Source organism: Tursiops truncatus, chromosome 13, assembly GCF_011762595.2.
Source record: "Tursiops truncatus isolate mTurTru1 chromosome 13, mTurTru1.mat.Y, whole genome shotgun sequence".
Classification (NCBI taxonomy): Eukaryota; Metazoa; Chordata; class Mammalia; order Artiodactyla; family Delphinidae; genus Tursiops; species Tursiops truncatus.
Window position 1 is genome coordinate 8,303,783 of NC_047046.1, and position 15,019 is coordinate 8,318,801.

General features: G+C 38.2%; 1 protein-coding gene across 7 annotated transcripts in view; it reads left to right on the plus strand.

The window, feature by feature from the left end:
• Positions 1-15,019, plus strand: part of IFT81 (intraflagellar transport 81) — a 144,476-nt gene that overhangs the window by 105,483 nt on the left and 23,974 nt on the right. For all 7 annotated transcript variants that reach the window (XM_073790065.1, XM_073790066.1, XM_073790067.1 and 4 more), the window contains 3 exons: positions 3,472-3,621; positions 12,710-12,838; positions 13,923-14,012. In XM_073790065.1, the coding sequence (XP_073646166.1) occupies positions 3,472-3,621; positions 12,710-12,838; positions 13,923-14,012 (369 nt within the window). The remainder of the gene's footprint in view (positions 1-3,471; positions 3,622-12,709; positions 12,839-13,922; positions 14,013-15,019) is intronic.

A 15,019-nucleotide genomic window follows, 5' to 3' on the forward strand; every position in this document is an offset into this window, starting at 1 on the left:
AATTTTTTATCATGAATGGATATTGAATTTTATCAGATGCTTTTTCTACATCTATTTAGATGAGCATGTGGTTTTTGTCTTTTCTTTTGTTGATGTGGTGTTATCACATTGATTGATTTGCATATGTTGAACCATCCTTGCATCCCTGGAATGAATCCAACTTGATCATGGTGTATGATCCTTTTTACGTGTTGTAGGATTTGGTTTACTAATGAGTATTCTATTCTTTTCCCTCAGATTTATCATGCCAGCAATGTACATAAACAAAATCCCTTTGAGATCATTAGTAAAAGGTTCCTAAGACCCAAAAGTTTGAAAATCACTATTACAGATCCACAAGAAAGGCTCCAATTAAAAAATGAGCCAAAGACAGGCATATCATTTTAAAAAATCCACACAAATGCACAATTAACATGGCAAAAAGTGAAGTTCCCTAATAAAGAAATGCAAACAAAATATAAGATACTATTCTGCTTATTAAATTGACAATTATAAACAGTACTATAAATAGCCTTTGAAGGGCAGTTTGGCAGAAGGTATCAAAACCCAATAAAAATAAAAAAAATAAAACTAAGTTAAAGGTAAAAAAAAAATTTCCTTCTGACCATTTTTGGGAGTATGGCCTATAGAAATTATTAAGAATGTGTCTCAAGATTTAGCTTCAATATTTTTATCATGGTTTTTTTTTCAATAATCTGAAAGTTCAAAAATAACCTAAAATCCAAATGATAGTTTGAAAAAACTTCCAATGGAAGAAAATCATGGATAATGCATTTTTTCCCCTCTAATTCCTCTAATTCAGTCTAAGGTAATGGAACCCTTAGAGTGCTTTGATGGCCACCTATTGCTTAATTTTATGGAACTGTCATTAATCTGACCCTGACTCCCTTTCCCCTAGGTAGTTTGTCCAGTGAATGCCAAATAATAACCAATCAGCATAGAGCACATTGAGTAATCGGTAGGTTTGTTCTTTCACCAAAAACATTTATAGCTTTTAGCTTTTAAAAATAGTTCCAGAGCACAGCAAGATAGAGAAGGGGAAGATTGGCCTAGATAATACAGAGGATAGCAGATGAACAGGATTGATTTCATTTTGGGCACTTTGCCCAGGACACTTTTAATAGAACATATAGTTAGTCTGGGGATTCTGAATCAGTGGTTATGTCAGGCTTACACATTTATTCTTTAAAAGGAAAAATTGCAAGTAATTAGATTCTAGGTACATTGGTATGACTAAATTTTTTAAACTGTTTCTGTAATACAGCCGTTGATAATTTGCTTTTTGTGGGCTGGATTCCTTAATATTAAAACTAACTCAGTCATGAATAGAAAAATATTTTGAACTTCCTTCCTCTAAAACACAATGTGTTCCTCATTTCTTTCAAAGTTTAAGTCACGTTTAAAAAAGATGTCTAGGGCTTCCCTGGTGGCGCAGTGGTTGAGAGTCCGCCTGCCGATGCAGGGCACGTGGGTTTGTGCCCCGGTCCGGGAAGATCCCACATGCCGTGGAGCAGCTGGGCCCGTGAGCCATGGCCGCTGAGCCTGCGCGTCCGGAGCCTGTGCTCCGCAACGGGAGAGGCCAAAAAGATGTCTAAACTAGGAATTAGAGGGTTATTTTTATGTGAAGAATTTTTAATCTTACTATTTTTAAGGACTTTGTATAGTCAGGAATCAATCAAGTCTTTAAGAAAAAAAAAAAAACCTAAATTTTAGAAATGTTCTCCTTCCTATTTTGCTACCTTACAATTTATAATTACTGACCTTAGATTTAGCCTTTAAAATTAGGAGGTAAAATACCGTATGATAATAGAGCTTGCATTGGGATAGTGGCTTTGAGTGAATTTTTTCCGTTTTCTAAAATTTCAGTAATACATTCATTACTTTTATTATTTATAAAATTATTTATAACCCCCCCCCAATTATCCTTGTAAAGAATTGGGCATTTAAAAGCCTAAGATTATCAAAGAATTTTCTCATATTAGGTAATATGGAGGCTTACTTTTGTTTTGAAGTGATGAGTTTAAGTATAATAAGCCAGATTCTTACTATGGACATTTTAAAAATAATGTAGTTAATAAAAGGTTGGAGCAGAAAAAAATATTTTATGTAGTAAAAATTCTTAGTACTAATGGTACATAAGAGAAAGTGATTTTTTTTATGTGTTATGTTTCTGTTTCAGAAATACCAGAAAATTTTCACATTTGCTTCTCATATTGAGCAACACTTTTAATGAGCCAGTGCCTTGGGACCTTTACACCTGCTGTTTCCTCTACTTGGAATGCTCTTCCTTGCTTCTTTGTCCTTCCTCTAATGTATTCCTGCTACTTCAGTCTTGGCTTAAATTATTTTTGAGAAACTTGTCGAAACCCACCTCCCTAAAATCCAACCCCACATTTCCTACCTTCATCACAACCCAGTTTAAACTCCTGTTATTTATTCTCAGGGCCCCTTCACTGCTTCATAATGTTCACCATGGTTGTGAACATCAGTTCAGTGTTTATTTCCCCCACTATTCCTTAAGCTTGATGAGGGCAGGACATGTGAGCATCTTGTTTAGCATTGTATTCTCTGCATCTGGCACAGTGCCTAGTACATAATAGTTAATAAATAGTACTTGTCAAATGAATTCCTTTAAATATCCACTTCACTTGTTTTTCCAAACTCTTGTTGGTATTATTTAATAACAGAGTCTTTCCATTAGAGTAGTTATAACTTTAATATCATTAGTAGGTAAATAGCTGAATTAAGCAACTATGAGTTCCCACTAATTTGGAATATTTTTAGCTTTTTAACATTTGGGATGAACTTCAGATGCTTCTTAGGGTATATGGTCACAGTACCTTTCTTAAATGATAAATAGTTACTACAAGTGTTGACTATTCTGGTTGGCTATTTTAACCCCAGTAGATCCAGTGCCACCAAAATAGTACAGTACATAAGAGGTATCATGATAAGACCACAACCAGAAATGGTCTTCTACTTCCTTCTTCTTCTTTTTTAATATTTATTTATTTAGTTATTTTGGCTGCGCCAGATCTTAGTTGCGGCATGCAGACTTCTTAGTTGCAGCATGCATGTGGGATCTAGTTCCCTGGCCAGAGATTGAACCCCGGCCCCCTGCACTGGGAGCATGGAGTGTTACCCACCGAACCACCAGGGAAGTCCCTTCTTCTTCTTTTTTTATAGTGTTGAAGTTTCTGTTTTCCTAATCCTTATTTGTAAAGCCCAAAATAAATAGCTTTTGTATAATGATTTACACTGTTTAATGGGTCCAAAAAATAAAAACATACACAAAATATTTTAACTGAACAGTTAGTCTTTCCAACTTTTCTAATAAGACTAAGTTATTATTATGTACTTGTGACCCACATGTAGGATGGTAGAAAAGAAAATTTTTCTAGTACACTGAGGTTATATATATTTAGCAACTACTTTTCTACTTATTAAACTACATGTTATGTTCTTTTACAGTTCAAACGATATGTCAGTAAACTTCGAAGCAAGAGTACAGTTTTCAAAAAGAAGCATCAGATAATAGCTGAATTTAAAGCTGAATTTGGTCTCTTGCAGAGGACAGAAGAACTTCTTAAGCAACGTCATGAAAATATTCAACATCAACTGGTAATACACTGTTATCTTGGGGTTCTAAAAGTACAAATGCCAGGAGGTTTATAGGTTATAGCCTTTTACTGAGGTCATTGTTTTTATTAGAAAAACCATAAAATTATTCATTTTCTCTGATTAATTACAGAGATGACATAAGAGCTGATTTTTTGTATTTTACCATAGCAGTAGGCACTAACTTTTTTATGTGTTCTGACTTTGGGGTAATTAATAGAAGTTGAATTCTATTAAGTAGGTTTTTCTTTTGGTTAGCTAGTTAATATGACCAAAATGATCATACCAAGAGATTGACTATAAAATAATTTATTTATCGTGGCCTGCTGGGCAGAAATCTAAGCAGCCACTTCCCTGGAGCTTTGGAAAGAAGTATCCAGGGAGGGTTCTGTGTGGAGGTTTGCCTGCAGGCTTGTTCCTTATATATTTGTGCCTTGGTTGTCAGAAAAAAGTTAAACCCAGAGAAATCCCTTTAGCAGCAAAGCTATTCTCATCGTGGGTACCAGTTCCTCTGAGTTTTCTTGATTTGGCTTTTTTTTTTTCTTTTACCCATGGGGAAATGATTTCATCAGGATGTTGGCTTACCAGCTAGCAATAATCTGGTAGAGGTGAATGAAATTTGAACCAGTTGTAATTAGCTGGCAATATGAACTTTTCTGTCTCATGCTGCTGAATATTGTTTGCTTCTAGGGAATTTAAGATTGAAAATTTACAGTGCATCAAACATAGATTCTAACAGCACTAAACATAGATTGTAACAGCACTTTTAAAATTGATATGTAGTAACTGCATTATTGCTCACTTTAAAATATTTTCTCATTTTCATTGTGATTTCTTTGACCTATGGTCATTGCTTAAAACCAAACACTTGGGGGTTTTCTAGTTACCTTTCTGTTATTCATTTCTAGCTTATTTCCGCTGTAACCAGGAAACATACTCTGTGATTTCAGTCCTTTGAAATTTTTGAATGTTGCATTATGGCCCAGCATGTGGTCTGTTTTGATCATTGTTCCATGTGCAGTTGAGAAGAATATATATTCTGCAGTTGTGGGGGATGGCGTTCCATAAAAGTCAATTCAGTCCAGTATGTTAACCATGATACTCAAATCTTCCATGTTTTTTTTTTTTAACATTGCTTTTGGAGTATAATTGCTTTACAGTGGTATGTAGTTTCTGCTTTATAACAGAGTGAATCAGCTATACATATACATATATCCCCATATCTCCTGCCTCTTGTGTCTCCCTCCCACCCTCCCTATCCCACCCCTCTAGGTGCTCACAAAGCACCGAGCTGATCTCCCTGTGCTATGCGGCTGCTTCCCACTAGCTATCGATTTCACATTTGGTAGTGTATATATGTCCATGCCACTCTCTCACTTCATCCCAGCTTACCCTTCCCCCTCCCCGTGTCCTCAAGTCCATTCTCTACATCTGCGTCTTTATTCCTGTCCTGCCACTAGGTTCTTCAGAACCTTTTTTTTTTTTTATGATTCCATATATATGTGTTAGCATACAGTATTTGTTTTTCTCTTTCTGACTTACTTCACTCTGTATGACAGACTCTAGGTCCATCCACCTCACTACAAATAACTCAATTTCGTTTCTTTTTATGGCTGAGTAATATTCCATTGTATATATGTGCCACATCTTCTTTATCCATTCATCTGTCAATGGATACTTAGGTTGCTTCCATGTCCTGGCTATTGTAAATAAAGCTGCAATGAACATTCTGGTACATGACTCTTTTTGAATTATAGTTTTCTCAGGGTATATGCCCAGTAGTGGGATTGCTGGGTTGTATGGTAGTTCTACTTTTAGTTTTTTAAGGAACCTTCATACTGTTCTCCATAGTGGCTATATCAATTTACATTCCCACCAACAGTGCAAGAGGGCTCCTTTTCTCCACACCCTCTCCAGCATTTATTGTTTGTAGGTTTTCTGATGATGGCCATTCTGACTGGTGTGAGGTGATACCTCACTGTAGTTTTCATTTGCATTTCTCTAATGATTAGTGATGTTGAGCATTCTTTCACGTGTTTGTTGGCTATCTGTATATCTTCTTTGGAGAAATGTCTATTTAGGTCTTCTGTCTATTTTTGGATTGGGTTGTTTGTCTTTTTGATATTGAGCTGCATGAGCTGCTTGTAAATTTTGGAGATTAATCCTTTGTCAGTTGCTTCATTTGCAAATATTTCCTCCCTTTCTGAGGGTTGTCTTTTTGTCTTGTTTATGGTTTCCTTTGCTGTGCAAAAGCTTTTAAGTTTCATTAGGTCCCATTTGTTTATTTTTGTTTTTATTTTCATTTCTCTAGGAGGTGGGTCAAAAAGGATCTTGCTGTGATTTATGTCATAGAGTGTTCTGCCTATGTTTTCCTCTAAGAGTTTTATAATGTCTGGCCTTACATTTTGGTCTTTAATCCATGTTGAGTTTATTTTTTGTGTATGGTGTTAGGGAGTGTTCTAATTTCATTCCTTTACGTGTAGCTATCCAGTTTTCCCAGCACCACTTATTGAAGAGGCTGTCTTTTCTCCATTGTATATTCTTGCCTCCTTTATCAAAAATAAGGTGACCATATGTGTGTGGGTTTATCTCTGGGCTTTCTATCCTGTTCCATTGATCTATATTTCTGTTTTTGTGCCAGTACCATACTGTCTTGATTACTGTAGCTTTGTAGTATAGTCTGAGGTCAAGGGGCCTGATTCCTCCAGCTCCATTTTTCTTTCTCAAGATTGTTTTGGCTATTCGGGGTCTTTTTGTTTCCATACAAATTGTGAAATTTTTTTGTTCTAGTTCTGTGAAAAATGCCATTGGTAGTTTGATAGGGATTGCATTGAATCTGTAGATTGCTTTGGGTAGTATAGTCATTTTCACAATGTTGATTCTTCCAATCCAAGAACGTGGTATATCTCTCCATCTGTTTGTATCATCTTTAATTTCTTTCATCAGTGTCTTATAGTGTTCTGCATACAGGTCTTTTGTCTCCCTAGGTAGGTTTATTCTTAGGTATTTTATTTTTATTGCAATGGTAAATGGGAGTGTTTCCTTAATTTCTCTTTCAGATTTTTCATCATTAGTGTATAGGAATGCAAGAGATTCCTGTGCATTAATTTTGTATCCTACTACTTTACCAAATTCATTGATTAGCTCTAGTAGTTTTCTGATAGTGTCTTTAGGATTCTCTCTGTATAGTATCGTGTCATCTGCAAACAGTGACAGCTTTACTTCTTCTTTTCTGATTTGGATTCCTTTTATTTCTTTTTCTTCTCTGATTGCTGTGGCTAAAACTTCCAAAGCTATGTTGAATAATAGAATAATAGTGGTGAGAGTGGGCAACCTTGTCTTGTTCCTGATCTTAGTGGAAATGGTTTCAGTTTTTCACCATTGAGAACGATGTTGGCTGTGGGTTTGTCATATATGGCCTTTATTATGTTGAGGTGAGTTCCTTCTATGCCTACTTTCTGGAGGGTTTTTATCATAAATGGGTGTTGAATTTTCCAAAGCTTTTTCTGCATCTCTTGAGATTATCGTATGGTTTTTATCCTTCAATTTGTTAATACGATGTATCACATTGATTGATTTGTGTATATTGAAGAATCCTTGGATTCCTGGGATAAACCCCACTCGATCATGGTGTATGATCCTTTTAATGTGCTGTTGGATTCTGTTTGCTAGTGTTTTGTTGAGGATTTTTACATCCATGTTCATCAGTGATACTGGCCTGTAGTTTTCTTTCTTTGTGACATCTTTGTGTAGTTTTGGTATCAGGGTGATGGTGGCCTCGTAGAATAAGTTTGGGATTGTTCCTACCTCTGCTATATTTTGGAAGAGTTTGAGAAGGATAGGTGTTAGCTCTTCTCTAAATATTTAATAGAATTCACCTGTGAAGCCATCTGGTCCTGGGCTTTTGTCTGTTGGAAGATTTTTAATCACAGTCTAATTTTCAGTGCTTGTGATTTGTCTGTTTATATTTTCTATTTCTTCCTGGTTCAATCTTGGAAGGTTGTGCTTTTCTAAGAATTTGTCCATTTCCTCCAGGTTGTCCATTTTATTGGCATATAGTTGCTTGTAGTAATCTCTCATGTTCCTTTGTATTTCTGCAGTGTCAATTGTTACTTCTCCTTTTTCATATCTAATTCTATTGATCTGAGTGTTCTCCCTTTTTTTCTTGATGAGTCTGGCTAATGGTTTATCAATTTTGTTTATCTTCTCAAAGGACCAGTTTTTAGTTTTATTGATCTTTGCTATTGTTTCCTTCATTTCTTTTTCATTTATTTCTGATCTGATCTTTATGATTTCTTTCCTTCTGCTAACTTTGGGGGGTTTTTTGTTCTTCTTTCTCTATTTGCTTTAGGTGTAAGGTTAGGCTGTTTATTTGAGATGTTTCTTGTTTCTTGAGGTAGGATTGTATTGCTATAAACTTCCCTCTTCAAACTGCTTTTGCTGCATCCCATAGGTTTTGGGTTGTCGTGTTTTTATTGTCATGTATTTCTAGGTAGTTTTTGATTTCCTCTTTGATTTCTTCAGTGATCTCTTGGTTATTAAGTAGTGTATTGTTTAGCCTCCATGTATTCATGTTTCTATTTATATTTTCATCTGCTTATTCCATCAGTTATTGAAAAAGATGTTTTAGAATATCTATGATCTTTTTCCTTTTAGTTCCATCAGTTTTTGCTTTACATCTTTTCTTAAGCTGGGTTCCTTAGAAGCAGAGCCTGAGAGGGGAATACTTGGTGCAAATGATTTACTGAGGGAGGGAGTACCTTCAGAAGAAAGGGAATGAGGGAAACAGATGGAGCAGCAGAAAAAAGCCAAGCAAGGATGTATTCCCGACTGAAAACAGCTTCATTTAGATCCCATGAGGAACTCTGGAGCACACATTGCACCATGAAGTTGGTTCCACCTTGAGGCAAGGGCGCTGGCCTTTTATACTCCCATATCAGTCAGTCATTGGCTATTGCACGGTATAACCTTCTAGATGAGGCAGCCCCCATTGGGCTAAGGGCATGTTCTGGAGAAGGGGACATCTGTGAGCCATTAGCAGTCAACACTCATTGCAGCTTGCAGATGAGGTTTGAGTAGAGCACCAACAGCATTCACTATAAGCCACCCCTTGTACTCCTGAGATCTACTTGCTTCTCACATTAAAGTCACTCCATCCTGGTATAGTTTATACAGGATTACAGTTGGTCAAAATTTCTAGGAAAACAGGAGGGTGAGGAGGACAAATTAAAACTCTCTTTGCTTCATTTGGTCCCAAGGACATAATTGATACTCAATATCTCCTTCCTCTACCATCCATCCTAGATTCCCCACACCTTTGGCTAGCACCTCCAGTGGTCTATCAGGGGTCCCCAACTCCCGGGCCATGGACCGGTACTGGTCTGCAGCCTGTTAGGAACTGGGCTGCACAGCAGGAGGTCAGCAGTAGGCAAGCCAGCAATGCTTCATCTGCCGCTCCCCGTCGCTGGCATTACTGCCTGAACCATCCCCCCAACCCCCACCCTCCGCCGTCTGTGGAAAAATTGTTTTACACGAACCTGGTCCCTGGTGCCAAAAAGGTTGGGACTGCTAGATGACTCACTTGGTGGGATGACTCAGTCCCTCATCCTTAAGAGGTATGAGATTCTAGTACAATGCCCTTATCAGGCTGTGGTTGGTAAACTTACCCATTTACTGTTAAAACTGGGCATGAGAGTACCAAGATATGCCCTAATGGATCACCTGAATGCCAAACTTATTCCTATCTGTCCCTCATTATATAACAGCATCTGTATACCCTTAAAATATTCTGCCAATAAATCGCTCTTTTCTTTGCCTGCTGGTCTGTGGGCATGAGGAGCCCAAGTGACAAGATGGTAGGCAGAGCATTAAGTTTAAAGGGCTTCTCAATGTGCCTTCCGGTGGAAGCATGTGCCTTACGGAAACCAGAACATTTATACCCACAGAGCCTAAAGTTGTCAAGAAGGGAAGTATAATTCCCTGTGTATGAGTTGGAATTCTGGTGAGTGATAACACTCATACTTTCATCTCATGGTTCCAAGACCCATGGATTTTTGGGTCTTTGGATCTATTTGGAACCCAACACCATGTAATGGGCATTGGTTTAAGATATACACTCCATCATGAAGAATAGAACTTATCTTCACAGGCCATGAATTCCAAGCTGGCACCTTAGCTTTACGTTCATAGGGCCCTTCCACTATTCAGTCAGGCCATTAGCTTTCTGGATGGTGTGTGGTACAGGGACTGAATCCTGTGGTCATATTCCCATCGCCATACCTACTTTGCCATAAAGTAGGTCCCTTGGTCTCAGGTGATATTATGTGGGATTCCACATCAGTAGACCAGACATTCTGAGCCTTTGGATAGTGGTGCTGCCTAAAGCGCTGTGGGCAAGAAAAGCAAACCCTTACCCACAATATAGGTCAGTCTCATTCAGGATGAAGTGTTGTTCTTTTCAAGGTAGAAAGAATCTGGTGTTATCAAATTGCCACTAAGTAGATGATCAGTTTCCTCAAGGGATGATTCCATACCCAGAATTCAGGATTGGTCTGTGTTGCCACCAGCTCAGACACTTGGCAGTAGCATTAGCTAGATGAGCATTAGTGAGAGAGCCCATGTTATTTGGTCCATACTTAGCCTCCATCTCTGCCAACATAGCCATTCTGTTCATGAGCCCATTGTCCACACACTGGGTGGCCAATGACAGAGGCTGGCTGACATCTACTGTCAGCCTTTTTGGCCTTTTTGGAAAGGCCAAATCATCCTTTCCACTCGGCTGCTGAGTGCCTCTTCTACTGTGGACATTGTCCAGTGGCCATATACATGTGATGAAGAGATCTTCACACTTAGTGTTAACTCTTATAGCTCGATCCAGATGCCTCTTCCCGAGACCTCCTTGTCCCCAGTCATTTAGTCTTGCTATCTTGCTTCCTCCAGGCCCCTGACCGAACAAGCTAAGCCATTTGCCACTGCCCAGAAGATAAAAGATAATCTGGGGTTTTAAGGTTCTCAAGTGAGCCTATCCAGTTATCCCCATTTCAGACTCAGCACCCTTTCCCTTCCCTATCAGAGCCCTGACTTTGACATAGGACATATTCAGCCTTCTCTGAAGTTTTGCCAGTCTTACAATTTAAGTCCTGTCCGTGGTTTTCAGCTCTCTCTGCCTCATAGCCACAGGAAATGAGGGTTTCTTTAAAGCTCCTAAGGAGGTTCTCTGACTTATCACTTTGCTTTAAATTACTGATTAATGGATTTGAGCCCGTCATTTGAGCTTAGCAACAGCCACCCCAATTTCATAGTCCTTATAGTTACGATTTCTTCATGCTTCTTGAACACCAACAACACTGTACCAGCTAGTATGTTCCTGTGATAGTTCAGGTCCTCCAAGAAGCATACGCCCAGATTGGATTAGATGTATAAGAGACTTATTGGAGGAAGCCTTTGTGAAGGGTAAAGGGAATTGAGCAGCAGGCGGCAGGGAAAGCCTTTAGGCTCTAAATGCCTTTAGGCTGTTCTGTGAAGGAAGAAGAAGGAAGGAGGATTGGAGAGGAAGAGCCTTAGGGTGTAAGCACAGTTTTAAGGACGTTTTGGTTGGGATGATGGGGAGTTCCTGAGCCAGTCACCAATTAGAGGAGTTCCCTGTCAGGCAGGAATGGGTCAGCCTCTGGCTGGGAACAGCCTGGGGGAAGCATGGCCTTGGTGTGAACGTGATGGTGGATCCAGAGGGGCAGCAGTTATGGCTGTCAGTCAACTTTGTTCCTCTCAGCAAACTCTCTTGAAGGAGATTCAAGCCTTCCATTGTCATGCCCACCATAATCCCTTCCACCTATATTCTGCCCTAGGTCACCAGTCTTAGCAATTGTACTGCTATAACATGCCTAGGACTAACGATACTCTGCTTGCCCCCAGTGATAGGGCTCTCAGTTCCATTCACCTAGGGAGTGATCCTACCTTAGAAGCCCATCCTTGTAGTTGGTCAGGTTCTCTAGAAGCAGAACCTGAAACAAGAATTCTTATTCCTCCTCATATGAATAATTCAGTGAGTGCTCTTAGGAAAAAAGATGAAGCAAGAGGAAAAAGTGGATTCAGTTGGAGTCCAATTTCATTCTGATTGCATAAGGAGCTCTGGAGCATAAATTGCATCACAGAGTTGGTCTCATCTTTAGGCAAGAGGGCTACCCCTTTGGACCCCTGTGTCAGTCAGTAATTTGCTATGGACCCTCTTACTACCACCCAAGAAGTGGTGTGATATAGTTCCTGTTAAACCAGGGGTACACTTTGAAGAAGGGACAGCTGTAGACTGTCATCAAAATACCAATTCTCACAACAGCTACGGGATGGGTACCCTGACACAATAAACAGATCAGGGCAGAGCACCCACTGTATCCACTGAAAATATCCTGAGATTAGTCCATACAGATTCATTTTAGTTATCTTCCTATTGGCAGTGTTTGACATAGTTCATAACTCCCTCTTCCTGTAAAATTTTTCTTTACTTGTCTTCTAGCACACTGCACTCTCCTTGTTTTTCCCTTACTAACACTCCTGTTCCTACTCCATGGTGGATTTCTTCTCATTTCTCCAAAGCCTAGGTGTTTGAGTTCCCCAGGCTTAGGCCTTGGATCTCTTCTCTACCCTCACTCCCTTGGTGATCTTATTCTCTTATGGCTTTAAAGATATTGTCTATGCAGACAACTCACAAATTTGTATCTCCAGTTGCTTCTCAAATTTCAGTCTTGTATATGTAACATCTTGAACTCTCTTGGATTTCTGCTAGAGATTTCAGATTTGTAACATGTCCAAAACTAAACTTCTGATCTTTACTACTCCCTCACCTGTTCCTCCCAAGTCCTCCTCATCTCAACAAATGGGCGCTCCATCCTCTCAGTTCTTCAGTATAAGTTTATAATGTATAAAGGAACGTAATTATTGTTGAAGTCAATAAAGATTGTTCTTTAGGATTTAAACTACTTTATTTACGACTTTATTGTTACCTATTAAATCTATATACTTATTATGGAATCATCAAGGTTTTGACACCCATTTTGTGGACCCCATTTTTTACACCTATTTTATTCTTTACTTTTAGCAAACTATTGAGGAGAAAAAGGGTATATCTGGATATAGTTACACCCAAGAAGAGCTAGAAAGAGTATCCGCCCTGAAGAGTGAAGTTGATGAAGTGAAAGGACGAACACTGGATGACATGTCTGAAATGGTGATTACACAGGCTTTGTTTGTTTATTTGTTTTATGGTCTACCTCTGAGGCAGATATTTTGTGTTCTGTTTTCAGTGAAGCATTCAAATTTTCATTTCTGCACAATGTTTTCTTTACATTCTTTCACCTTTTTCCATTCTAATGAGGTTGTAAAGAGGTTGTTCAATTTTGTGGTTTTTGAAGTGTGTAAAAGTTACATAGCATTGGGAATTACCTGGCAGTCTAGTGGCTAGGACTCTGTGCTTCCATTGCAGGAGGCTCGGGTTCGGTCCCTGGTCAGGGAACTAAGATCCCGCATGCTGCACAGCTCAGCCAAAAAAAAAAAGTTACATGGTATTAAAGAAATATTTAAGATAAAAAACAAGTTTCCCCAAATCATGCTACTTAAATTAATACAATTATTTCATTTTTGTGTATGTCCTTAGTATCTTTCTGTATTCAGGACTGCTATTCAGCCAGAATGCACGGATACAGCTTCATCAGGCATTAAAATGTTGAAATCTTTCACTACTTATTGGTAAATAGCTGCTGCCCCAAACTCTCAGAGTACCCACCTCCACCTGTCTTGTCCACATTGGTCCCAGAACCCTCTGGATTTCACCACATTCTAACTCCTATAAAGATGAACATTTAGTACAGCAGAGGCCTCCAAGACCCTGTTCATCTCTATGGCTGGTGTCCATTCTGATTGGTCATTACTTATGCCTTTTGGGTTATTAATTATCTTGACTATCACTTCGTCTATGTTTATGTGTATTTTATATAACCTACATAATTGTATACTTTTTACAGAATACAAAGCTGTATAAAGGCAACTTTGTAATTTGTTTTAGTTATTCAGTGCTAGATTGTAAATATTTTCCCATAATGGTTTGCAGTTTTAATAATTGACATTTTGAAGAGTTAAATGATATTCCTTCTTATTGAGGAATCAGTACTTACTAAATGACTTCCCCATTGTTTGACATTGAAGTAATTTATAGTTTTTTTCACTCATATATAACACTTCAATAAATACCTTTATGGTATTTTTGTTCTTTTGAGTTCTTTTCTTAGATGTCATATATTTTGTTTAAATGACAGGTGAAAAAACTAAATTCTCTGGTATCTGAAAAGAAATCAGCTCTAGCTCCAGTTATAAAAGAACTACGACAATTGCGTCAGAAATGTCAAGTAAGTGAATTTAATTTTGTGATACTTTTTTTTTAACATCTTTATTGGAGTATAATTGCTTTACAATGGTGTGTTAGTTTCTACTTTATAACAAAGTGAATCAGCTATACATATATCCCCATATCTCCTCCCGCTTGCATCTCCCTCCCACCCTCCCTGTCCCACCCCCCTAGGGGGTAATTTTGTGATACTTTTAATACTCTCTCTTGTTCAGCTGTATTAGTTAGAATCCCAAATATTTTACTTGGGTAATTTCTGGAAATAAATTATTATTTTTTATATGATTCTGCAGAAGAGAATAATAATGTGACCTACAACAGTTTTTGTTTAATTTATGCTGTTTGTTTTGTCATAAATTTTGGGCGGGGGCAGGGGAGAGAAGGAGAGGAAGGAGTTTAAGCTAAAATCACAAGTGCAGCCAAATGAGATTTTTGCTTTAAATCATACTCATGTCAGAGTTATGAAGTCACATTCTTCTGTGGCCAGGTAAAAGTTCAGAGTCTGCCAACGAGTGGTGACAAATTAATGTTAGATTAATGAACTTGCTTTGCTAGGGAGCAGGATGCGGGGCAAACCATGATGGCTTATGATTAAGTGATGAAATACAGTTACTTGGAAGCTAATTCCAGGCACTGCTTTAAAGATAAACTGTGAGAAGGTAAATGCCCTCCACAAATCCAGATAAGGTGGCCTTCGCCGTTTGTCCTTAACAATTGTTATTTTATCGTTCTCCACGTAGTAATTTTAGGTTTGAATGTGAGCTGTACTGCATGTGCCTAAGGATGGAACTATAAAACTCTTCATGAATGCCATCTATCAGAGTTAGAGAAGCAGAGTGAGAAATCACATGGACTTTGAAATCAGATGGATATTGTTTCCTTTTTTATAGAAAATGCCATGGAGTCTGAGACAGGTTGAGTGACTTATCCAAAGAGAGAAGTAGGAAGTGAGAGAGTTGGGGCTTGACTCTATCATCTCTAGCATCTTATTTTAAATCTCCTGCTTAT